Below are 26,021 nucleotides of genomic sequence, written 5' to 3'. Positions count from 1 at the left end.
ATATATATAAAAAATAAAATTTTTAATTATATTTATTTTAAATATATTAAATTTTATTAAATATAAAAAATATTTTAATTTTTTTAAAAATAATATAAAATTACATAAAATTATAATAATCAATTTAAATATTATTATAGTATAAAAAATAAATAATAATATTAAAATAATAAAAAAATGGAAAGATGGAGAATGTAATTGTTTTGAAAATGACGTCCTAGTCAAGAAAAGTTTTTTGGGAGACAAAAGTTATCAACAATTTTACCAAATTCTCCCAATTAAAGTGCAATTAATACGGATACAAAGTAGGGGTATTATTGGAATCCAAAGTTCCCGAAACCGAACCTGAATAAAGGTTCATTAGTTCTCTCTCCCAAATTTGTCGCTTTCTAATTCCATAAAGGAGAGGTTTTGGTGTTGGTTGCATCCTGATTTCACCCGACGGAGGAGAGGATTTTGGGGAAGCTGCATTTTCCGACGGGATGAAGAGCCGAACAAAGCTTAAGAAACGGCAGATTGTTAAAGAAAGAGACTGCGAAGATTGGTGTTTCGTCTGCAAAGACGGTGGAGACCTAATTCTCTGCGATTTCAAGTCAGTTTTCTCCTCTTCTCAAAGCCATTGTTTTTCTTCTGCTACATTGTCTCTTTTTGGTTGATTTGCTCCTTTTGCTGAATTTCTCCTTACGTCACTGGACTGGAGTGTGCAGGCCCCTCTTTTTCCCTCTATTTTGTTTGGTTTGTTATAAGGGTATTTTTGTCTTTTTATTGTGGCCATGTGCAAGACAGAGCTTTGCAAGCTGACCTCAATGACGAATATTCTCTCCGAAGCAGTGATTCTACATAAGCATGAAATATTAAGTCCGTTATAAAATAGCACAGCATATAAAATATTAGTTTTGTTTTTTAAAAATGTAATTGCCGATTTCAATTTTTTCCCTTTTAAATCAATCCATGCGTACATGTTTACCCATTAGTTTTATAGAATCTCACACCCTAGCATGTATTTAAAAAAAAAAGAAATTGCTATTTTTTTTGGGTAGAAATGAGTTATTGCTTTGTCTTTTTTTTTTTTCCCTCAATTTTCCTTTTTTGTTTCAAAAGGCTGTCCAATTTAGTTAAGTGGACAAAAAAAGTCAGACGATAATATTCTTGAAATACTAATGAAATTTTTATATACACCCAATAATACTAAATATTAACATAATCTAGAATCCACCTCCATGATTTATTGAAAAATTCGTATGTCAATGCAATATAGGATATACCTAATAATCTCCCCATAAAAATGCCTTTATTAGAAAAATGCATTCTTGTATTTTGGATATACCCTGTAATCTTCCTGTAAAATTTATTTATTTATTAAGTACTGCAAATCGGAAGACATTGACTTTTTTCTTTTTTTAGAATAAAGATCTATATATATATAATGTATGTAAAATCTAAAGATTTAACATAAATCCACATGATATTCCATTGGTCAAAAATAATTATTTGACATATATCACGTGACAAAATCAATGATGTGACATCAATAAATGAAAATTAAATAAAACGTGTTTTTAACAAAAATAAGTGAAAATAATTGTCATCAAAAGTTCGTGAAGACAAAATTTAATTTTTGCAAATTCAATAAAACTTTATTCGATTCTTATTAAAATTTTTTGAAATAATTATTATAATCAATTTATTTAGTATAACTTCTATACATATATGTATACATGTATATCTATACACTATATATACATATGTACATAAGTGTGGCGCCTCAATTCAAAAAGGTTTTGCCTCGCCTCTCACCTAAAGCAATAGAAGACCTTATTGCCTACCTTAGTATCGCCTCTCACCTTGATAACATTGATTAAAAGTCTGTCAAGAAAAAAATTAACTATTGTAAATTCAATAGAACTTTATTTGTTTCTTATTAAAATATATTGAAATAATTATAATCAATTTATTGAAACATGAAAGTTTATTTAGTCAAATAAACTTGCATGTTTCAATGAATTGATTATATATATATGATAGATATATGTTGCAGACCACATATGAAGTTCTTTTTTTGTTATATTACCTTTTATATTTTGTTATTTATCCAAATAAAGTTTTCACCTTTATACATTCCAATAGATTGTATTTAAAATGATTCATCAAGTAAGGACTTCCAATTATTGTCTTGCACCATGAAAATAGAGATCTTTTTCTTTGAACATATTTCAGACATGACACTAAAATAATAAACAAAAATTTATAATGCACTGACATTGAAATATTTACAGTGTCTGGATTGGATACAGAGTTGAGTATCGAAATGTAAAATGCAATGAAGTTCTATGGTAAAGGAAAGATACTTGATAGCAATAATGCATTTTTATTGCTATAACATTATATGGAAATTAAATGAGGTGGAAGATAAAAAGATGCAATAATACTATAACATAATATAAACATGGAAAGAGATGGAAGACAAAAGGAAAAGATATATATAGTAATTGACAATTTATTGTGTAAAAACTTTAAGAAATATCATATTTACAAGTAAGCGATAATTAGGGATGAGCAATATTCAGTTCAAATTGAAAAAACCAACCGAATTGAATTAATTCAGAAATTTGATTCGATTTTTTATTCTTTTCGATTCGGTTTGATTTTTATTTAGCTTATTTATTTATTTCATGACTTTCCCTTCTTTATAGTTATGTTATTTATTTTTCTAGATGCAATAAATTACTTTTGTTTCTTTTAACATGCTAATAATAAAACATTAATATGTAGATCTTATATATAAGAGTGTAGTAGTAGTTAAGAAGGGAGTTATATTCAATGTAGATGTCTGGAGGTTGTTACAGACCTATTAGGAAGAAGGAATTGGCGGGAACAATTGATTCAGACCGCTGAAGTTCTGTTTCTAGTTTAATTGACTTCTCAGAATTTTCCATTTTGTTTTCTCATCTTCAAGCATACCCAGAATAATCTCTTCCAGTTCCAAGTTCTGCTGTTGGTACTTTGACTTTCACAAAAAGCGAAAAATTGGAGGAAAATAGAGGATAATGAGTCTCAAGAGAGTAAGAACATAAGAAAAAAAAGATTCAAGAGGATCAAGAACAGAGAAGAATGTCAAGGAAGAAAGCAGAAAGTGGAGGAAGAAAGAGAGGTTTCCAAAACTCTCACCTAGATTTTATGACCTTTCCTTATTATTGCTTGTATTTGGCACCGTGGTTTATAAATTGGAACTTCCTGCCGATGCACGGATCCCTCCCGTTTTCCATGTCTCCCAACTCAAAAAGGTGATTGGTGACCATCCGTTTATTGCTACTCTACCTCCTAAATTGGCTATTAAAGAACCAATTCCTGTTTTTCCAGAGGAAATATTGAATCGCAGGATGTTGGACTACAATGGAACTCCTACTTAACAATTACTGGTTAAATGGGAAGGCCATCCTGCTGATGAAGCAACCTGGATTGATGAATGTGATTTTCGTGGCCAATTTCCTGACTTCAGCGTTGAGGACAAGGCTGTTTCTGATGTGGGTGGTATTGATAAGAGCATGCAAAGAGGAGAAGAGAGCAAGAAGGGGCAGGATACAAAAGAAGCACACGTGGAAAGTATATTCTAGAAGTTCAAACATGAAATAGCATGAGCTGGCAGTAATTCCGTTATACCAGAATGCAGCAAACATATGAAGAGAGCACCTCAAATATTTATATATAGAAAATAATAGAGGGGGGGGGGGTTTGAGAGAAAACCTGTAATCTTTAATACTCTAACTCTTCATTTTGCTATGCCGTAATCGTGTCGATATACATATTTATGCACTTAGACATTTGAGTGACATATTCATGTGTAGTCAGTAAAGTATTCTTTTCTCTCAAGATGAAGAGCACATATTTATATAAAAATAGTTATGTAGTTGTATTTTGGATGATATTCTTGGTTGTAATCCATTTAGACTATAATTTTTACTATATAACTTTATATATTTTTTATTCTAGTTTATTTTATATAATATAAACGTATCCAAGCGCCCATATCTAAAATTAGATCCATATCTCCGTATTTTCTATTTAGAAAGTTGACAAGTTAGACATAGGGATGTAGACCCATTTTCTGACACCCGTATCCGAGTCCAAGTAACATAGCCTGTAATTACTCCATTTTGGGGTTGGGTCACATAGTATAGCTTATCTCTGTGAGGGGAGAGATTATTTCTTCTGTGATTGTGAGATTCTGTTTTCAGAAATACGGAATCCCTTCCTCTGGTGCCTTCTTCATTCTGTTCTTGATAATTTGTGTGTTTGTCTTTCCTTATTCTATTAGTAAGTAAATTCCTTTCTCTGATTCTCTCCTCTCTTCTCCCCTACTTTATCACAGTCCAAATACCTCAAACAGGTCCACATGAGCTTTGAGGCCTAATAGGCATACATCTATGTTCACATATATGCTGCCTCCACTCACTTAAAGTAAAGCATGGGCTTGTTTTGTAAAAAACAACACTGTTAATTTTCCTGTGTCCTTTTTTTCCCTTTTTTTGCATTTATATGCATGTGCATGTGTGTGAATTCACCACTAGGCATCTCAACATATACTGCTGTCTCTATTACCTTAGTAACTTGTCTCCTCTCTTCAGTGATTGTTTGAAGGTTTATCATCCAGGGTGTGTGGGAAAGGATGATTCCATTGGAGAACATTGGACTTGTGGTAAGCCACTCAGAGTTACTTTTACAGATGAATATATTTACTCAGAGTGTGTGGTGTAATTGAAATGATTCCTAACCAACTGTATGGTAATGCTTGTTGAAAATAAATATTAACATTTTTTTATATATAATAAAAATGAGACAAATGAGACTGCAATAAAGTAAAAAGGAAAGAGATTTTTTTGGCTGCAGTTAACAAATGCCAAGAAAAAGGAAAGTCTGTTTTCCACTTTAATATGTAACTGTTTGTTGTAAAGGAAAAGATAGAAAACCACTTCGTTGTGTAGGCACGTAATCAGTACCTAGTAGTCTACTAACCACTTAAATGCTGGGCAGTGACTGCCAAAGGTAAGCTTGTAAAATTCTTTTCCTTATTAAAATGAAAAGGAAAAAAAATTGCTGTCTTTATATGTTTAAACTGTTCTTATATTCTTGTTCACTGAAGGAAAACTATTTTTTCCAATATATTCCAAATACTAGATATTTTGGTTTAACATTGCAGATCGGCATTCTTGTTTGATGTGTCATAAATCCCCCAAATTCTATTGCTACTGCTGTCCTAATGCTGTATGTGGACAATGCCTCATTGCTGCTGAGTTTGCACCTGTTAGAGGGAAGAAAGGGCTATGCGACGAGTGTTTGGAGCTTGTATTGCTTGTTGAAGATAAAGAGGATTTGGACATTGATGGGGTATGTAAATTATCCTGTAAGTGCTGTAGAAAGATGTGAATTCTCAGTTGCTTCTTTTTCCTAATTAACAGGATGCAATTGCTTACAAATTGCTACTTTTACGAAGGCTATATGCTGCCTTGTAGAAGTGCCCGGCAAAATACATGAATATAACCAGTGATAGCTCTTGGCTTACCCAGTGATACTCTGTACAAAATATGATTTTGTCAACTGGTGAAAATGAGAAGGGGGAAAAAATATATGTTATGATATAGTTGATTTTGTGACTTGGTGATGGTTAAAAGGGAAAAAAATATTTATTATTTTAGCTTCTGTTCAATTAGTGGATCATTTAATTGTTCAGTTTTGAAAAGAAAATCAATACACAAGATGCTTAATTTTATTTTTAGCACTTCATTAAATGTAGGATTATGAGAGAAAAGGGAATGCACTGGAGTTGTTTATCATATTGAATATATTGCATCTGAAATTCTGACATCAATTTAATCTATGTCATTAGCACTATGATTGACCAGCGTAATCATTTTTTTATATTTTTCTCTTGAGAGGAAAAGCAGTAGGGATGTGATGCATTATTGGTTTCATGTGTTGTAACATCTAAATTCATCCCCTTCGTTATTCCATTATTTATTATATTTCAAGTCAATCATTCTGTTAAGTATGCTAAAAGGTATTGAAAAAATATTTAATATAGATGCTGAGTGATTTTGTTAAAAATTAGTTTGATAAGCCTTAGTTATCCTTTTAATAATTTTCCAATTCATACACAATTTCCTCACTAAGAAAATTCAGAAATTTTCAATAAATGAAGTTTCTTTGATTGTTACCTGCATAAATTGCATAATCTAATTTTCCCCAAATTTAGTTTGTGAAGTGCAGACCAGCGAACAAAAAGAAAGAGGAATTTATTCTAAATGAACATAATAGTTGTAGCCTAAAATTGAATTCAAATGAAATAGGTACTTTAGGAGCTAATTAAGAATGCTAAAATCTAATCGCATTAGTATCTAATCTTTATTTTATTATTTATTTTTTTTTTTGTGGAAGTGGACACAGTTATAGGATGCTTCTTTCTTTTTCACTGTGGCATTATTAATATGCAGGGCAAGATAGACTTAAAAGATCGAAACACATATGAATGCCTGTTCTTGGAATATTGGGATATCATAAAAGAAGATGAAGGCTTGAATTTGGAGGATGTCTATTCAGCAGATGCCAGGTTGAAGAAGGGTCAGCTCTCCAAGTGTAGCTCCAAGCCAAAAATGATTGGCAAGGGAAAAAAAGATACTACAGTGATATTGTCTGATAGTGAGCTCGATGATACTGAAGAATTTGAAAGAATTGTAAAAGGCAAGGGGTCCAGGAAAATGGAATTTATGGGTTGGGGGTCGAAGCCTCTTATTGAGTTTCTTGGATCTATTGGTAAAGATACGAAAAAAGAGTTATCGCGATATGATGTTCATTCAATTATTTGTGAATATATTCAAGAAAAAAGACTTTTGGATCCCAGAAAAAGGAAGAGGATCCTGTGTGATGAAAGGCTTTATTCGGTTTTTAGGAGGAGATCTATGAATAAGAACAAACTGTATAATCTTCTAGAAGCTCATTTTGTTGTGAACTTAGACCTATCAGATGATGATGATGAAAAATTGGATAAAGCTGAGATCTGTGCCCTTGGAAAAAATGAAAAGACCTTCACAATTCACAAGAAGCAGAAAACCATTAGTTCTAATGGAAAATTGCAAGGGTTGGAAATAGATCCAAGAGTCCAAGAAAGCTGTTTTGCGTCTATTGTTTCAGAGAATATCAGACTTGTCTATTTAAGAAAAAGTTTAGTGCAGGAGTTGTTAAAAGATCCTCAGAGTTTTGAACAAAAGGTAGTAGGAAGTTTTGTGAGAGTAAAAAATGACCGAAGAGACTGCTGGTTGAGAAATTCTCACCAGCTTTTGCAAGTAACAGGTAGGAATTTCAACTGGGCCTTTTATAACCTACTATATTATGGTAAATGTGGGTGGTGGCTTATATTGGTGTTAATTGTTTACACTTTTTGGATAAATTACTATAAAGTCCTTGTATTTTATCAAAATTAACTATTTAGCTCTTAACATTTTTAAAACTTAATTAAAATGTCTACGTATTTTGTAAAACAAAATCTTTAGTATTTCTATCAAAGAAAATATTGTGTAACTAACTATAAATATTTGTACTATTTAGTCACTGCAATGTCCTTGTAGTTTATTACTTTATTTAGACTATTTCGTCTTTCTGAGCAAGGCTAAAATATGTTGACTTATGTTTTCTTTGATAGAAATTAAATAGGATTAAAGAGTTTTATTTTACAAAATATGGGATGTTGTTTGAAAATAGGGACTAATAGTTAATTTTAGTACAGGGATCTGATGGTAATTCATCCTTTAATTTTTCTTAACTCCATTAATCTGAAATATGATATTCATTAGTGGCAATTTACATCCAATAGATTGCCATTCATTTGCTTTTTCTTAATGTTCCTTGCATTTATATTGATACCAATACTCTCTCTTCCTTTCCTTTTGTTTTCTTATCCTCTCAGGGATTAAGCAAATCTCAACAACTAGTGAAAATGATGGTGATATTGTTCTAAGGGTTTCCAATTTTCCAACAGATGTTTTCATTTCCATGTTGTCAGATTCCGACTTTTGTGAGGTACCCAAAATCTTCCCATCGTAGACATGCTAAGCTTATTGATATATGAGTGCTAAACACACTATAATAATGCTCAAATGATTTGAAGCTTTTCCATTTTCAGAATATTACTAGCTAAATGCAATTTGATGCACCATGATAAATTAAAATTACTCGACTTTTGTTCTCCAAGAAAAAGAAAAAGAAAAAGAAAAATTATTTGACTTGTCCCCCTTATACTAGTTTTGGGTGATGTGGGAATCTTGTTTGGCAGTCATTGTTGGGTTCAATGCAGTACCTCTCTTAGGTAGCTATTAGTTATTAAAGTGGTACTTGAGTTGGAATACTAGGTGCTTCAAGGCCTTCAACACAACAAAGGAGGTTAATCACTCAAGCATGCGCCTCAAAAAATTTTCTTTCTGAATGTATTTGTTTTAATTGTTTAATCCACATCATAAGTGAGCTTATCATGTTCTCCTCCACACCAACTTAAAACAAAGAATGGATGGAAATAGAAAGATCCAATTTCACCAAAGCCCTGCTGGTAAGGAAAGAACAACATGCAACTGCACAAAACACACAAAACTCATGTAGTTACTTCTCCCTTTTGCCTTTTTTATTTTTCCTTCTTTTCTTCTTGTTGGGTTTCCATTGTTCTAGTGCAGCTCCTTCGCCCTTCTCAATCCTTGTTATTTTAGCCTAGTGACTTTCTCAACTGTATTTCCTCCACTTTGCACCTTGTTTTAATTGATCCAGTATTTTTAACCGCTATCAGTTTTGTTCCTAGCTACTTATTGTATTTCAATTGTATCAAATATGTCTAGGTTGTGTGTAATCGCTGATGTGGTGCCCACATGCACTTTGGATATGAATAAAAATAGCTTAACGCTCAATTTAACTCTTGTACTTATTGGGGAAGTTCAATTTGGCCCATTTTCAACTTTTTATCCAAATTAGCATAGAAATTTCAATTTAGTCTAAAAATCAAAGAAATTGAGCTCTTGGTTTTGGGGTTAAATCTAGATATCAAGAAATTTAGCTAAAAAATTCATGAAATTTAGCTTTAATTTTTAATTTAAATAAAAAATAAAGAAATTAGCCGGAAACACATTACGTGAGCTAAAACACTGCAATCCTCCATTCAAATATTTATGAATGAGAATTATTATGAATATGTTAAGCATTTTATGAATATGTTCATGTTAGTTAGCTCTTATTCAATGTTCTATGTCTTATTAATTCCTTTTTTTTAATCCTTCTTTTGTAAATATGAAGTTAGGAATTTCTGTTGTGTTGGTCTATTAGTTTTTACTTTCTAGTTAGTTTTTGGTTTTTAATTTATTTATGGTCTTAGTATGGACTTTCCTTGTGAAAGTAGTAAAATTTCTTTTGCATTTCTACTGTTTAATGGTGTAGTGCCATTGAGGATTAGAACTGGTAATTCTCCTCTATCAAGAATTTCAGAAGTTTTCGAGTTCATTGCACTTATGAAGGATATAACAATATTAGTCATTGTAGGAATTTAGACATGCATTTGAGTATGTAGTACTTCATAACACATATTCTTTGTTCTCTATATTTGTATATTGTTCCTTTAACCTAAGTTATTTTGCATCAGTGGTGAGCATTTCTTTTCCAATTGAATAATTAAAAAAAAAAAATCCTAGATCAATCTTTAGCAGAGTTGAAAAGAAAATGACTAGGAATTGCTGATGCTATGCTGGAACAATATTGTCTTCATGCTAACATCACACTAAGGTCAACAACTAACAAAAAAATTTACATTTAGCCCATGATTGGATGACGTTTTTCCAAAATTCATTGTTATGATAAGAGCATGGGAATTGATCTAATGTCGTCATGAATCATACTTATAATAAAACCTAGGGAATGGGAATGTAATTTTTCTTTGAGTTTCTATTAAGCCAATATGCAAACAAAATATATATTTTTTTTTATGTTTTATTTAGATTATTTAAATTTTGAGTTGCGAATGACTGTTTGCAGGAAGAGATTGATGATTTGAAACAAAAAGTGGAGAAGGAATTCCTCCCAAAGCCAACAGTTGTAAGTTTTAGGCTACTCGTAATAAAAATTTGTGCCTCTATCATTCATTATATAATATAAAAGGGATCCATACAATGTTACATGCTAGATGTATGCACAACTTTGTGTGTTAAAAATTGCAACTGAATTTTAAATCTAGATTCTGCAACCAACTTGTGCTATACTAAACCAATGCCTAGAGGTGTAACTGAGCTAAGTCAATTCAATATAGTATATTACTCAAAATTCAAAGCTCAAAACTTAATTGAAACTGAAGTATGGGCGTTTTTGGTTCAATAGCTTAAACTTTTGTAGTTAGTCAAATGTCGGTGGTTAGCTGCTAGCTGTTGAAGGTTCAAAAGCTGACTGCTGAAAAATTATAGTTTTCAGCAGGACAATTATTACTGAGTTGTTGATCGCTGATCTTTCAAAAGTTGATATAAAAGTAATGTCAACTAAACATCCCAAGTCAACTGTCGAAAACTTAAAAGGTAAAAGATAATTTCCAACTGCCCAACCAATGGGCACAAATTTTTACCTTTTTCATATTCAAACTTACTGTGATAGTAGACTTGCTGTTCTTGAACTCCATTCGGCTTGATTCGGTCACTTTTTAAGTCCAAGTTTTTTTTTTATTTTAATTTTTTAGTATTGATTTAAGTTCAAACTTGAATGAATTTGAGTGGGCTCAAGTTCCAATTCAAAATAAGTTTTTTTCCCTTTTGAATATCTAAAATTGTACAATTAATATACGTTATAACACTTTTCAAGTTTAGCCAAGGCTTTTAATTTTATAAATTTGATACTCAAATTTTGACATCAATTTCATTTTGGCAATAGTTCATTTGTATAAACAATTACTTAAGTTGAATTTGGTTTCTATTACGGGTGCTATTGATCCAAAGGAGCCTAAACCATTTAGAGTGTATTCTAGAAGGCTCAAAGGGAGTAACAGAAAATGATGACTCAGCAGGAATCTTTGGGGAGAGGACAACTAATCCTAGGGAGAGAATCGTTTATAAATAAAGAATTTGAGAATGAGAGGGGCATGTCATTGATAGTCTTTTCTTGTAAACTCTAGTAAGAGTGGCTGGTTATTTGTAATTAGTGTCGTCCTATTTAGCTACAACCATTAATATTAGAAATTGTTCAACTTCCTTCATTTGTGTTCCTATATCCTTGATTTACTGTTCCTTACACTACCAAGTTGGCCTTGACTTGCCCATGTTCGTCCATGCCCAAAACCCGAATGGAATCCTGTGTTGATAAGGTGGAGAGGAATACAATGGCGTTGGAAGATGCTTATGAAGCATTCCGATTAGAACGAGTTGCATGGCGCACCGGTGCTAGGACCGGCGCTTCTCCAAGCTCGAAGCCTTGCTGACTTCTTTTATCAAGGGTAGGGCCATCGCCCTTAATGATTTTTGTATTCCTCCTTCGCCCCCTGTGACATCATCACCTTTTGATCTTTCTACATCCACAACCACTCCTTCCTTATCTGTTTCGTCTTTATCCGAGAAAGTGGAGATGCCTCAGTGGGTTGGATTGCTCGTGCTAAACAGTATTTTGAAATTAATCATACAACGAATAACATGAAAATCTCTCTTGCTCTAGTTGCCATGGATGGGGCTCTGCTGGCTTCTCACCTCTCTTGGTTACAGGTTATTTCTGAGCTGATGATTCGCTACCAAATAGAGGCTATGGATAATCCTTTTGAATATTTGGCTGTGGTGCGCCAAATTGGATCCATTGCATAGTATATCGATGATTTTGTGATGAGAAGCCTAGGTACCACTTCTCTCTGATGTTCACTCCTTGGAATATTTTTTGAATGGGTTGCCTGTAGACATCTAGGTTCACTTGCATTCTCATGAGACGTAGGATTTGTATTATGCCATGCGAATTTTCAGGGAGGTTGAAAGAGAAATTGATTTGTAGAAAGGTTCCAATTCTTTCTCCTCAGGCTCCCTTTTCTTTTAAACCTTTAATGGGCTTTACCCATATGCCTTCCACCTATGTTTTTTCTCCTAAACCCATATCCACCCATGACCCCAAACAAGGCCCTAAGTAGACTCTCAACACATTCCAAAGATTATCAACCCTCCCATCCTCCCGACAAATCTCTCTTTACACACACTGGTCAACGAACTCTCCTCCCACCTCCACTAGACAAATCCTCACCCATTTTTTGCCCTCGTTCTACCCACCACTATTCTCACCAAGAATATTAGGAGCTTTGCTCTCAGGACCTTTGCTTTCACTGCAAACTGCCTTACTCTCCATTGCATGAATGTCCCGATAAATCTCTTCGAGCTCTCATTGCCGTCGAAGATGAGTCTTCCTCTTTAGACGACAAAATTGACAATATTGAAACAAAAGTCTCACCCATCTCTTCCCCTTGCATCGATGAAGTCCACTTCTCCCTTATTGAACTTCCTTTCTTTCTATCGGCGGCAGTACCCACTCAAAAATTATGAAATTCTGGGTTTCAGTTCTTTCTCGACCTATCGTTATTACGGTAGATAGTGGTGCCTCCCACAATTTCATCTCCTTGAAATTTGTTACGGCTTAAAATTGCCAGTGCACTCTACTTCTCCTTTTGCAGTTAAATTAGGCGATGGCCATTGAGTGCTTTCCACTGGCCTTTATTGCAACCTCCAATTGCAGGCTTAATCTTTCGCCATGACAGCCGATTGTTATGTTTTTCCTCTTAGTAGTGTGGATTTGATCCTCAGTGTTTTGTGGCTGGAAGAATTAGAAGATGTTCAAATTAATTGGCGGTATATGACAATGTCTTTCATATCTGGAGGTTCTTGGATTACATTAAGCGGAGATTCTTCTCTGTCATACTCCTCTCTCTGCCCAAGTCATCCATAAAATTAAGGATGTGTCGGGTGTGCCCTTGTTATGGCAAATGGATTCTGTTAAATTTGGGTCAGACCTAACTCATCCCAAAAGCTAGCTTAAGGGGGAGGAGCCCCTATGGCCCATATAAGGGGCACATTATCCTTTTCCACAACCGATGTGGGATTCAACATATCCTTTACCAAGGGAATCTGTCACTGATTCTTCTGAAATTGAGTCTCCTCGATCGGATATCACAACTCTATTGTCTGAATTTGATGAAGAGAAGGACGAAATTTTCTCCGAGCCCAAAAACCTTTCCCCATAGAGGACCTTTGATCATTGTATCCCTTTAAAGCCGGGCACTGCTAATTGAACAAAGCTACATACCAGACCGCTATTCCGTTCTTGTAATTCAAGAAATGCTTGATGAATTGCACGAGGCTCGTTTTTTCTTGAAGTTGGATTTAAAGTCGGGCTATTACCTGTTGACGATTTCCATAAAACAACATTTCGCACACATTTTGGTCATTATGAGTTCCTTGTCATGTCCTTTGGATTGACTAACGCCTCCGGCTACATTCCAATATGTTATGAATAACATTTTTTTACCTCTGTCGCTTTGTGTTTGTCTTCTTCAATATCTTAATTTACAGCCCCAGGGACTCTCATTTGGAGCATCTTAGGTTAGTTTTGCAATTATTATGCTCCAATCAGCTTTATGCTAATAAAAAAAATGTTGTTTGAGCAGAACCTCTATGGAATACTTGGGGCATATCATTTCAGATCAGGTTGTTGCTATGGATCCCTCCAAAATCTCAAGTGTTTTGCGATGGCCTCAACCTAACTCGCCCACCACTGTCTAGGGTTTTTTGGGGCTCACCGGGTATTATAGACGTTTTATTCGTGATTATGGTCTGATAGCTAAACCACTGACTGCCTTATTGTAAAAGGGTGTGGGTTTTTCTTGGAATCCAAATGCTACTATTACCTCCTCTTCGGTTTTACAGATGCCTGATTTTACTAAGCCTTTTTTTCATGGATTGTGATGCCTCAGGCTCAGGGGTAGGCGTGATAGCTACCTTATTGTAAAAGGGTGTGGGTTTTCCTTGGAATCTAGAAGTTGCTATTACTTCCTCTCCGGTTTTACAGATGCTTGATTTTAGTAAGCCTTTTTGTCATGGATTGTGATGCCTCAGGCTCAGGGGTAGGCGTTGTGTTGATGCAGGAGGGCCAACCATCACTTTCTTCAGCAAGGCCCTGTCTTCCAAATTTTTGGCTGTCTCCTTATGAAAGGAAATTAGTGGCTTTAGTCATGTCTGTCCACCATTGGTGACCTTATTTAATGGGACAGTATTTATGGTTCACAAATATCAGCGTAGTCTTCTCCATTTGCTCAAGCAACCTATTTCAACTTCTGCTCAACTGCAATGGTTATCCAAGCTGTTGAGCTATCAGTTTACCATTGAGTATAAGCATGATATTTGTAACAAGGCCGTCGATGCTCTCTCTAGGAAGGATTAGGAGCAGCTTACTCTTTTAGTCCTCTTATCCCACGTGGTTAGATTGGGTCTCAAGACTGCTCCAGCAAATCATTTCAGACTTACAGGCTAACCCTACTGATCATCCTCACTGTGTGTTATTACATCACCGGTTATATTTTAAAGGTCGTTTAGTGATTCCTGCCACTTCCCCCGGGTCTCTAAGCTCATCACTGAATTTCACTCAGACATTGATAGGTGGTCATTCCGGGGCTTATAGAACATATTGCAGGATAGCTACTTCTTTTTATTGCTGTGGGATGATGAAAATGATCATTGTTGCTTATTGTCTGGTTTGTCAATGCATTAGGTACAAGACTCAATCTCCGGCTGGTCTTTTGCAGCCCTTGCCTATTCCACAAGCTATTTGGGAAGATGTTGCTCTTTGATTTCATCACAAGCTTACTTCGTTCTAACGGGGTTGATTGCATTTTGGTTATTGTTGAATGACTGTCTAAGCATGGGCATTTCCTTCCTTTAAAGCATCCTTTAATAGCTAAGAGTGTTGCTGAAGTGTACATTTGGGAAGTTATCCGCCTACACGGTGTTTTTATGGACTTAGCATTCCCAGTGGGTGACCAGGTGTTTCTCAAGCTTAGGTCACACCGACAATAGTTGACTATCTACATGTTTTTATGGGCCATTCATAGTCATTGCCAAAATGGGCGTTGTTGCCTATAAGCTGGATTTACCTTTCTCTTCTCGCATTTATCTAGCTTTTTACGTATCTCAACTGAGTCATAAGGGATCACAATTCAGTTTTAGCCCTACCAGCAGATCTAGCTACTGATGCTTTACCAATAGTACACCCAGTAGCCATTCTTTATACTCGCACCGTCTATCGCAATGGCACTTCAGTACAATAGTTATAGGTTAATTGGGAAGGGCAATCTGTTGAGAGTGCTATATGGATTAATCTAGCAAATTTTCAGGGCGAATTTCCTTCCTTCGGTCTTGAGGACAAGGTTGGTCTTTCGGGGCAAGGTAATGCTATGGGCGCTATTGATCCAAAGGAGCCTAAACCATTTACAGTGTATTCTAGAAGGCTCAAAGGGAGTGGCAGAAAATGATGACTCAGCAGGAATCTTTGGGGAGAGGACAGCTAACCTAGGGAGAGAAAATTGTTTATAAATAAAGATTTTGGGAATGGGAGGGGCATGTCATTGATAGTCTTTTCTTGTAAACTCTAATAAGAGTGGCTGGTTATTTGTAATCAGTGTCTTCCAGTTTGGCTACAGCCATTAATATTAGAAATTGTTCTTCTTCCTTCATTTATGTTCCTATATCCTTGATTTACTGTTGCTTACTCTACCAGTGTCTTAATCATTAAAATAAGTTTTTAATGAGAAATATGAATCCCCATTAAATATGCTTTTCTCTTAATTAGCATGACATTAGCGTTTTCATGTAATTTCACCTATAAAATGACTTGTAAAATTTAGACAAATGTCTAAGGAAAATATTTCTTTAGGATCAGATTGATAAAATTAAGTGTTTTTGGCTAAAATTGAAAATTCAGGAAAATATTTGGATTTTTAGACATTTGGCCGTCCACAAATCATTTAAAAGATATTAAATACTTGATTAGATTTGTGAGCTACTTTAGTTGAGTATAGTACTTAAAACTTTCTATTGCTTGCTATTTTAGTTATTCTTTAATTGAGTTAAGTAATTCAAGAGTTACAATGCCTGCAAACTATAACTACGCCAAAAAAATAGGGGAAACAAATAGAATTGGAGTTGACTGTAATAAGATCTATTTCCTCTTTCCTTTTGTTATTTGGCAAAGAAATTTAAGGTGGTGCTTCTAAAGATGCGTGTATTGTATTGCATTGCAAGTATCTCTTTTAAGCCACTTAGAAAAATGAATAAGATTTAATATCCAAATATCCAATTAAAATTGTTTCTTTGTAACACAAAAATCAACACACTATTGAATATACTTACTAAAATAAAGAAGAAACTTTATGATAGAATTGGATGTATGTTATCTAGTCTTTTTCTTATGTGAATTAAATGCAATTACTAAGTTTACCAACTTTGTGTGATAATACCTCTCTACTATGGATGAAAATTTGGGTTACTCAAAAAATTGATGAGACTACATTATTTGATACTTGATAGGTGGAGCTTGAACAAAAGGCTAAATATCTACACGAGTATATAATGAAAGATGTAAGTATCTTTTACTTGATGAATTATTGTTGAATACTTCTTTTTTCGTTTTGAATCTTTTTCATACCCTTATCAATTGATTAGTGTTGGCATGTAAAATATGCAGAACTTAGATATTAGAACTAGCCCAAGCATCAACTTGGTCAAAGACTTCACATTTGGATTAGAGGGTGATGTTATGAAGGAAATACAAATCTAGGAACAATTTTGATTTAATTCATACTTATGAAAGTTAAGATATTTATTTTATTTCTCCACTCCTTGCATCCAAAATGGTTGTTCACTATTCCTTTTCTAAATGTCCCAAAATATATATGCACTTTCAAGAAGTAGAGAAAAAGTTGAAGAGGGGTACAAAAGGGATAATGCAGTGAGCGAGTTGTAAATTGTGTGGAAAATGAAAGATAAAGACTTTATAAAGAGAAATGGAGTATTTAAGAGTATTGTGCAACTAAAATGTTGGATCTTATCCAGAAATTGAAGATCCTTTTTCTACATTAAAATTTTTATGGGAATTATGGGAAATTAGCCCATTCGACTATTGCCTAATGTCCAAAACAGGCCTTAAGGGTTGTACATAGCCAAATAAAACTAACACCTTTATTTTTCATCCAAATTAATCACCATTTTGCCAAATGAATAAAATATTTTATATATATATATTTTATTTTTTTAATATTTTCCTTTTTATAAATTATGGAATTATTAATTAAAAAAAGGAGAATTTATAGAAAAAGAGCCAAGGCAAATTTGTTACTTGTCTTCTCTCTGTTTCTCTCTCAAAAATGAAAAATCCTTTTGATAGAAAACTCTAGGTTCTGTCTTCTTTTCTTATTGTGATATATAATTCTCTATGGATTCTTCATAATGATCTTGATAAAAATATATATTATATAATGTGTCCTGGTCAAGAACATAACTTGTATTATGCCCTAGAATCTAACTAATTAATAATACACAAATTTTATAAATATACATGATTGACCTTTCATAATATTTCCTCCTCGTGTTGGAGTGCAGAAGTTAATCATGCCCAATATTCTATAATATAGTCAACTCAAGCTCCATTTAGAATAGCTTATAATATGTGGTGTTTGATAAGAAAAAGGGGCACAATAGTGAAGAAAAATTTGACAAGGAAATAATCTACATTGTAGCTTGATCCAACAAGCACCCTAGTTCAGTGTGGTCCTTCAAGCAATTTGGTACCCTCAATTATTAGGGATTCAAGATGAGATAGGTATCAACAGTATTATTTGGAATCTCACATTCTTTGGCAATGAAGGTATGTTCCTTGTCCATAGACTTGTGAATCTATATCTTGCATCATCTTTAATAAGAAAATGGGTGCCACGATTACACAACTACCTGACATCTTAGAAGCAGATTATGGTGGCATCCTAAAGGTTTTTGGAAACCAGTAGCCTACAGCAAGTTCAGGAAGGAACAAGCATAGGAAATTTGGAGAAGAAAAAAGGAAGAAATTAACCCTTTTTACATTAATAATCTATATCTAAGCTAAAGTGGAGGAATCATCTAGGAGTTTAGAATCTTTATGCTAGCCCAATTTCTTGAGTTATCATATTATTGATGACAAGAATATGTGCTGAAGGAGGAGGTATAGGGGAAATGTCTGATGGGATTTTTGTGTCGCATATAGGAGTTAGAAGCATAGGCAGGCTAAGTGGAGCTATAGCAGTTAGTCCCATGGGACCGTCATTTTGGAGGGAGATTTGGTTATAAGTTGTGAGTGGTTGGGAGAAGTCAAATAAACTGATAGTAAGTTATTGTAACAAAGTATAAATAGTGAAGCATACATGTAGAAGAGATTATTCAAAAATAGAATACAAATATACAATATGAAATAGTTCTCTCTCTCTCTCTCTCTCGTGCCACACGCATTATCTTTCCTCTCTATTTTGTTCTACTCCATTCTTAATTCCCTTAAGAGAATATCTGTTCTGTTTAAGTTGTGTAAAGACTTTGAAGATTTTTGAATTTTCTATATATTTCTCTGAATGATTGTTACACGTATATAGATTACAAGATTTTTGAGTGCGGAAATACTCTACAGTCAAAATGAGATATGCTTCCATTAATCCTATAATCATGCTATCTATTAAGGCAAGTTAATCTGCAGTTGTACATATCTATAACACTATGGTAGAGTAAGGAATAATAGCACAAAGATATAGGTATGTAAGAGGAGGGAAAGAGAGCGTTTTTTGATATTAATGGCTATAGCCAAACAAGAAGATACTGATTACAAATAACCAGTCACTCTTTCTAGAGTCTATAAGAAATTACTATCAATAATATGCCCTTCTCATTCTTACATTCTCTATTTACAGACGATTCTCTCTTCTTATCATTAGTTGTCCTCTGCCCCAAGATGCCTGCTAAGTCATCATTTTCTGTTATTCCTTTTGAGTCTTCTAGAATTCACTCTAAATGGTTTAGGCCCCTTTGGATCACTAGCACCCGTAACATTACTTTGCCCTGAAAGACTAGCCTTGTCCTCAAGGCTGAAGGTAGGAAATTGGCCCTGAAAATCTTCTAGATCAATCCATATAGCATTGTCAACAGATTGCACCTCCCAATGAACTAATAACTGTTGTACTTAATTGCCATTGCGATGGATGGTGCGGGTAGAAAAAATGGCTATTGGGTGTACCATTGGTAAAGTATATCCGCTGGTAGGGTTGAAACTGAATTGTGATCTCCTAGGACTCCTTGAGTTGAGAGACGTGAAAAACTGGATTAATGCGAGAAGAGGAAGGTAAATCCAGCTTATAGGCAACAACACCCGCTTTGGCGAACAACCCATAAAAACGTGCAGATAATTTTTTATTAACATGAGAAGTCTGTTGCCGGTGAGGTTGAAGCTTGAGAAGCACCTTGTTACTGACTTGGAATGCCAAGTCCCTTCGCTTTTTGTCTGCTGTTTGTTTCATCCGCTGTTGGGCCTTATGCAAGTTAAATTTTAACTGCCTTAGGATGAAATTCTTTCATCCTAATCAGCCAAGGAGGAGGCTACAGACTCTACTATGGTTTCTCATAGAAGAAATTGAGTCAGTGAAGGTGGGGATCGACCGTAGACAATCTCAAATGGGGTCTTGCCAATAGCACTCTGAAAACTTGTGTTATACCAATATTCTACCCAACTCAAATCATTTGGCTCAAGTCTTGGGTTGTTCACAAGAAAAACAACGCAAGTATGTTTCAATAGTTCGATTGAAAACCTCTGTCTGCCTATCCGTTTAAGGGTGGTAGACAGAACTAAAGCACAATTGAGTACCTTACAGACAAAATATTTCAGACCAGAATGAACTCAAAAAAATAGGATTTCGATCATTGATTATGGTTTTGGGAATACCATGCAGGCGGATAACTTTCCGAGTGAACACTTCAGCTACACTCTTAGCTGGTAAAGGATGCTTTAAAGAAAGGAAATGACCATATTTAGACAACAGGTCAACAATAACCAAAATGCAATCAACCCCATTAGAACAAGTTAATCCTGTGATGAAGTCAAGACCAACAACTTCCCAAATAGCCTGTGGTATGAGCAAGGGCTGCAAAAAAACCAGTCGGAGATTGAGTCTCGCATTTAACTTGTTGACACACTAAACAAGAAGCAACATAGGCAGTGATCATCTTCATCATTCCATGCCAATAAAAAGAAACAGCTATCCTGCGCTATGTTCTATAAGCTCTAGAATGACCATCAAGTAGGGTCGAGTGGAATTCAGTGATGAGCTTTGGGACCCAGGGGTAAGTAGCAGGGAGCACTAAACGACCCTTAAAATATAACCGGTGGTGGATTAATACATAGTGAGGATGACTGGTAGGGTCAACCTGCAATTCTGAAATGATTTTCTGGAGGGAAGAGTCTTGAGCAATATCATTAGCGAGAGAGTCCCAATCTAGCCACATGGGATAAGAGAGTATGGAGAGAGTCAGCTGCTCCTCATTCTTCCTAGAGAGAGCATCGGCGACCTTATTACAAACACTAGGCTTATACTCAATGTGTGATATCTATGCCTACTTGAGAGGGAGTGTTGACAAATTTGGGACTGTATTTTGTCCCTTAATTGTGTGGGGATCTTAGTGTTAATTTAGGGATTTATTATAGGAATCATTTGTTGCCTTTCTTGTAAATTTTTCTGGTTAGGCTTGATTACACTTGTATAACAGGGATGTAATTAGTTTGTAATAAATATCAGAAATACAATTCAGAAATTTCCAAAATTCTTCAAATAGAGGTTATTCGACCCCCCTCCCCCCTTAAAAAAAACAGAAATAGAGGCACAAGGATCCATTAAAGGTGTGGGCATAGTAGAAGAACATCTCAATGTAGTATCGTCGGATGTTCATGCTTCACTTACAGCTGAGGAAAAAGAAAATTCAGTTTTAAAACCCCAAATGTTGGAGAGTTTTATAGAAAATGAAACTGAAAATGTTACAGCATTAACTAATAAAGTCACATTGGAATTGTGGTATGTACAAGGAGAGGAAGCAGGACTCACCAATAGGCAGCAAGTCACTAATGAGAAGGTTCTTCTTGGGAGATTAGGAACTGAATCTTTATGCAAGGAAGTACTGTGTATTGAAACATTGGATGAAGCTTCCAATTTGAGCTGTAATTACTATGCAAATTTTTAAGTTGGAAACTCCAATTTTTTGTTCTTAAAGGGAAGAGTACTGGGTTATGCATGTGATTCTCATTTTTTCTTTCCCATTCAGATTGCAGTTGGAAAGGCAAGGTTACAACAAGGTGCTGTTATGGTTCCTATAACTTTTCATTATGAAGGTACTCTTGTTCTTGGGGGAAGTTTATTTGAGTTGAGATCATTTAATCAAATGATGCTCAAAGAGAATGAGTTTGAAATTGGGAGAAGACAGAGGATGAAGATGTATTTCTTTGGCTATTGCAATCATTTTCAGCTCAAGAGAGAATGAATTTGAAATGAGGAGAAGGCAAAGGAGGAAATTAGGCCCTCACTGAAGCTATTTGTTGCCAAATGAGTCTCTAACTTGCTTGTTACAGTGTTATATTGCTCCAACAGAAGCTGAACATGATGCTCACTGGTTCCAACTTTTCAACCTTCTTGGGGACAAGAAGGTTCTAAAGGAAGGGGTATTGTCACATACAGGAGATAGAAGCATAGGCAGGCTAAGTAGAGGGGTAGTAGTTAGTCTCACGGGACTGTTATTTTGGAGGGAGATTTGGTTGAGTTGTAGGCGGTTAGGAGAAGTCAAAGATAGTTATAGGAGCTGATATGCAGTTAGTGTAACAAAGTTAGTATAAATAGTGAAGCTTTGATTATTCAGTAATTGAAGTATAAATAGTGAAGCTTTGATTATTCAGTAATTGAATACAATGTCAAATATTTCTCTCTTCTATTCTCTCTCTTTCTCTCTCTCTCTCTCTCCCACAATATCTTCTATTCAGTAATTGAAGTATAAATAGTGAAGCTTTGATTATTCAGTAATTGAATACAATGTCAAATATTTCTCTCTTCTATTCTCTCTCTTTCTCTCTCTCTCTCTCTCCCACAATATCTTCCTCTCTATTCTATTCTACTCTTTTCTTTATTCCCTTCAAGAGAATACCTGTTCTATTTCGGTTGAAACCCTGATTCTTTGGCTGCTGCTGATACTTTGATAGATTTGGAGAAAAAAAATATTCAGTTGGATTTTGGAGGAAATGCATTGGTAGTTAGAGCTGTTAATAGAAAGTCAATGAAACTTACTAGCTAGCGACTGTATAGAAAGAAACGCTTTGAGGATTGTTTTCTAGAATGAACAATATGTCAGATGTCTCCTCAAGTTTCCCTCTAATCTTTCTATTCTTTTATATCTTTCTCATGTATTTCTTTCCTTTATTCTCTAAGATCTTTCTTATTCTTATGTAATTCTTCTCTGTTCAATAGAGGCGTTGTTTCGAGGTTACTACTGATATAGAAATCTAGTAGTAATGTATGTGAAATTCATTGTTATGCTAGACAATTCTAAAGAAAGAATTCATGATTTATGGTCAAAAGGTTGCTTATTGAGAGTGATGGTGCAACTATCTTAGAGAGATGAGAAAGTTTTTCATATCAAATTCAAATTTAAATGGTTTTAAAGGATCTGAATGAATGACCAAATATTTATTTATTTCTATTTTTTTGGGAGGAAAGCTTTCTCAGTTTTTCCCTCCATAAGAAAGGGTGTCCAGTGTTCAATGCCCGTGTTGCAGCATTTGGTGTTTTTCCAACTTAGATGTATTTAGAAATTTGTTTTCTGCATATAGCTTTTGAGATTGGTCGACTTTTAGCATTGTTATTAACTTTAGACGAGGCCTATTTAGGCCCTTGAAGTTTAGCTTCATGGCTAAATAAGTCCTTAAAATTTTTCAGGGTCGAAATAAGCCTTTAAATTTTAGAAGATCAAATAAATTGTTCAAACTTTAAAAGTAGATCAAATAAGTCATTCCTGGCAAATAAACCCTTCAAATTTTATAGAATAACTATAACTTTGCTTCACATTCATATATATTTTTTTTCTTAATGTTCTACCTCAACTTTTTATTACGAATTCCTTGCTTGGTATTTGTGATCTTTAAGTTACTTGTTCATCTTGAACTCAAAGGACCAAAATGTTTCGTTTTATATATTTAGCCTCCATCTCCTCTCCAAATAGTGAATTCAAAATATAGCCTCTAAATTTTGATTATTTCTCTCGCACTCCATAAAATGTACCACTCTTTAAACACTATTATCGACATTGAAGAAGATAATGCCTACAATGATGATGAAGATTATTTTCAAAGAACAATTAGAATCAATTCTCGTTAGATCATGTTGTTGACTCTGACACGGATGATGAACCTATAGAGAAGCTTTTTCACCTATTAGGTAAAAATTTATCAATTTACTTTAGGATGCAGCAGATATCCATTGGGATATTACAGATTAGATACACATCGTAGTTGGAGAGGGTCCTGTGCACCAAAAGATCTTTGTGCACAGTCTTGGTAGAATTTGAATTGGAGGTAAGTTGTAGTCCAGTCTCTTTTGATATAATTTTCAAAGTTGAGGGCTTTTTTGTCTTCAAAATAGGAAAAGGATTTATTTGATTTTGTTTTTCCATTTGAAGGATTTATGTGATACTTTCTAAAACTTGAAGGGCTTTTTTAAATCTTGAAAAACGTCAAGGGTTATTTGATTATTGGGTCAAACTTTAAGGGACTGTTGCTTATTTTTAGAACATATAAGTGCTACTTGCTCTTTCTCTCTCTCTCTCTATATATATATATATTTTTTTTCCTTTTCAACCTTAAGGATATTCTTTTTATTGTTGCTTTTGTTGAACCATCATATTGCCTCCTTTTTTCCTTTTTTTTTTTTTTTTTTTCTCCTCTTCTAAATGTTTGGAAAATTTTGTTACAGTGGATTCAGAAAGAGCTGATCAGATTACAAAAGCGCATTGACTTTGCTAATGAGAAGGGATGGAGGAGAGAATATCCTTTCATGGTGTGAGTGGTATAGAGTTAACTATAGCATTATATGCTTATTACACTCCACATAAACTCACTGTTCTTATTTCAAATGACATTAATAGCCTTCACTAGTCACCATATGGAAAAAAAAAAAAAAATGAAAAGAAATAGTTAGCAACAGTCAACTAAGAGTTGAAGCGGTAGCTAATCAACTTGGTAAAACCCAACCTTAATTTTGTGCACCTTCGTCAAAGCTAAAATGTAATGGGTTAGAAGGAAAAACTTGCCTAGCCTTGGTGGTATATAGCGGACTCAAGACACAAACAAGTGATGCGACTCAACTGAAAATTAAGTCCACTTATTTGCGTTTTGAATCTACCATGGACCATATTTAGGTTTTTTCCTTTTGAACCCTTAAGTATTTCCTTCAATCCCCACTTAGGCATATCTTGGAACACTCTTTTGATAGGATAATATGGTTGGTGCAACAGATGTCTCCAGTGTTATTAAGGCGCTGGAAAAGGTGTTGGGTGCCTCTTGCTTGGCCTAGGCGAGGCACTTTCAGTGAAGCGCTTGCATCAATAGAGGGAGGCCCCTGATGTCTCCTCTTCTCTGTTATAGTTTCTTTTTAAAAGATTGCAGAATAGCGGTAGACATAGCTGGAGCCAACGTTACCCACCATTCTTGTAATCTAAATTTGGTGGACCCTCTCTAGCTTGAGGTTGAATATGGGTTCTAATCTAAACCAAGATTCTGAGTTTCTGATAGCCTTTTAACAATTCACGCACTTGTGGGTCTAATCTTCCATGATTAATTGTTCCATATGGGAAGCCATACGTGAAGCATTTATTGGGCTATTGATTTTGATGAATGATGTTTAACCTTAACCTATTTTGCATTAAACATTGGATGAATATTTACAACTGCTGGAACATCTCAAGAAACCATCTGAGCAGGAACGATTAATGAAACAGTCACCAAAGGTTAAAGCAGAGCTTGTCCAGTGCAAAACTTGTTCAGTTGAAGTTGTGGAAAGTTCTCCAGACCACGATGAAACATCAGTGAATCCTTGTGGAGACTTGGATCACTAGTACAAAACCTGTAAGATGATGATGGGACTTCTTGTGAGAGAACAAAATGCTTAAGCAATTCCTGCATTTTTGTTTATCTTTAGAATGAATGTTTTTGCAGCACATGTTTTTGATGTTTGTTCTCATATTTATTAGTAACTGTCTTTGCTGGAACATAAATTATATAATCGTTGCAGTTGTTTTCCTTCCGACACCTCATTTAATGTAAATATTTTTGTCTTTGACAAGGTATCCTTCTATATTTGTTTTACAGTTCACAGAAGACTATTCTCTTAGGATTTGTTGTTGGTTCTAAATTTTTATGTTTTCTGGTTTTTTTTTTTTTGAAAACTAAAAACTTGTTATTTGTTTTTAATTTATGTTTTCTAAAAACTGTTTTTATATTAATCTCTTTTATAAATTGTTACAATGAAACCACATTAACAATTTGTACAATTGAATATTTAATAATAAAATAAACTTACATTTCAAATAATAATTGAACACACACACACACACATATATATATATATATATATTAAAATAAAATTTATAAATTTATTAATAAAAAAATTCATTCTACTCTGCTTATTAATTCCTCGCAAAGATTTATGAAAATTTATTTTTCCATACGAAATAATTCAGAGGATGACCATTTAATATTTCAATTAGCCATTTAGTATTGAAATTATTCGAGGACGAGATTTATTTTTATACATGAGATTATACTCATTATTCAAATAGATGGTTATCAACTGTTCAACCTTCTCTTCAAAGTCTGAAAAAAATTTCTCCAAATCCATTCATGAG

The 26,021-nt window shown here is 34.2% G+C and overlaps 1 protein-coding gene across 2 annotated transcripts; it reads left to right on the top strand.

Moving 5' to 3' along the window:
- Positions 1-373: 373 nt before the first annotated feature.
- Positions 374-25,469, top strand: LOC110630429 (uncharacterized protein At5g08430). 2 transcript variants are annotated; one of them, XM_043949662.1, is made up of 9 exons: positions 374-592; positions 4,626-4,696; positions 5,198-5,385; positions 6,489-7,344; positions 7,958-8,070; positions 10,057-10,116; positions 16,605-16,655; positions 24,092-24,162; positions 25,046-25,416. In XM_043949662.1, exons 1-9 carry the CDS (start codon positions 483-485, stop codon positions 25,230-25,232), a joined length of 1,707 nt encoding a protein of 568 aa, XP_043805597.1. In that variant the 5' UTR covers positions 374-482; the 3' UTR covers positions 25,233-25,416. The 2 variants fall into 2 exon arrangements, with proteins under 2 accessions (XP_043805597.1, XP_043805598.1); XM_043949663.1 differs by lacking the exon at positions 374-592 and having other exon boundaries at positions 4,621-4,696; positions 5,198-5,401; positions 25,046-25,469.
- The last annotated feature ends 552 nt before the right edge of the window (positions 25,470-26,021 follow it).

Source organism: Manihot esculenta, chromosome 13 (genome assembly GCF_001659605.2).
Source record: "Manihot esculenta cultivar AM560-2 chromosome 13, M.esculenta_v8, whole genome shotgun sequence".
Taxonomy (NCBI): domain Eukaryota; kingdom Viridiplantae; phylum Streptophyta; class Magnoliopsida; order Malpighiales; family Euphorbiaceae; genus Manihot; species Manihot esculenta.
Note: the sequence above shows the minus strand (reverse complement) of the source record. Positions and strands in the feature narration are given on the sequence as shown.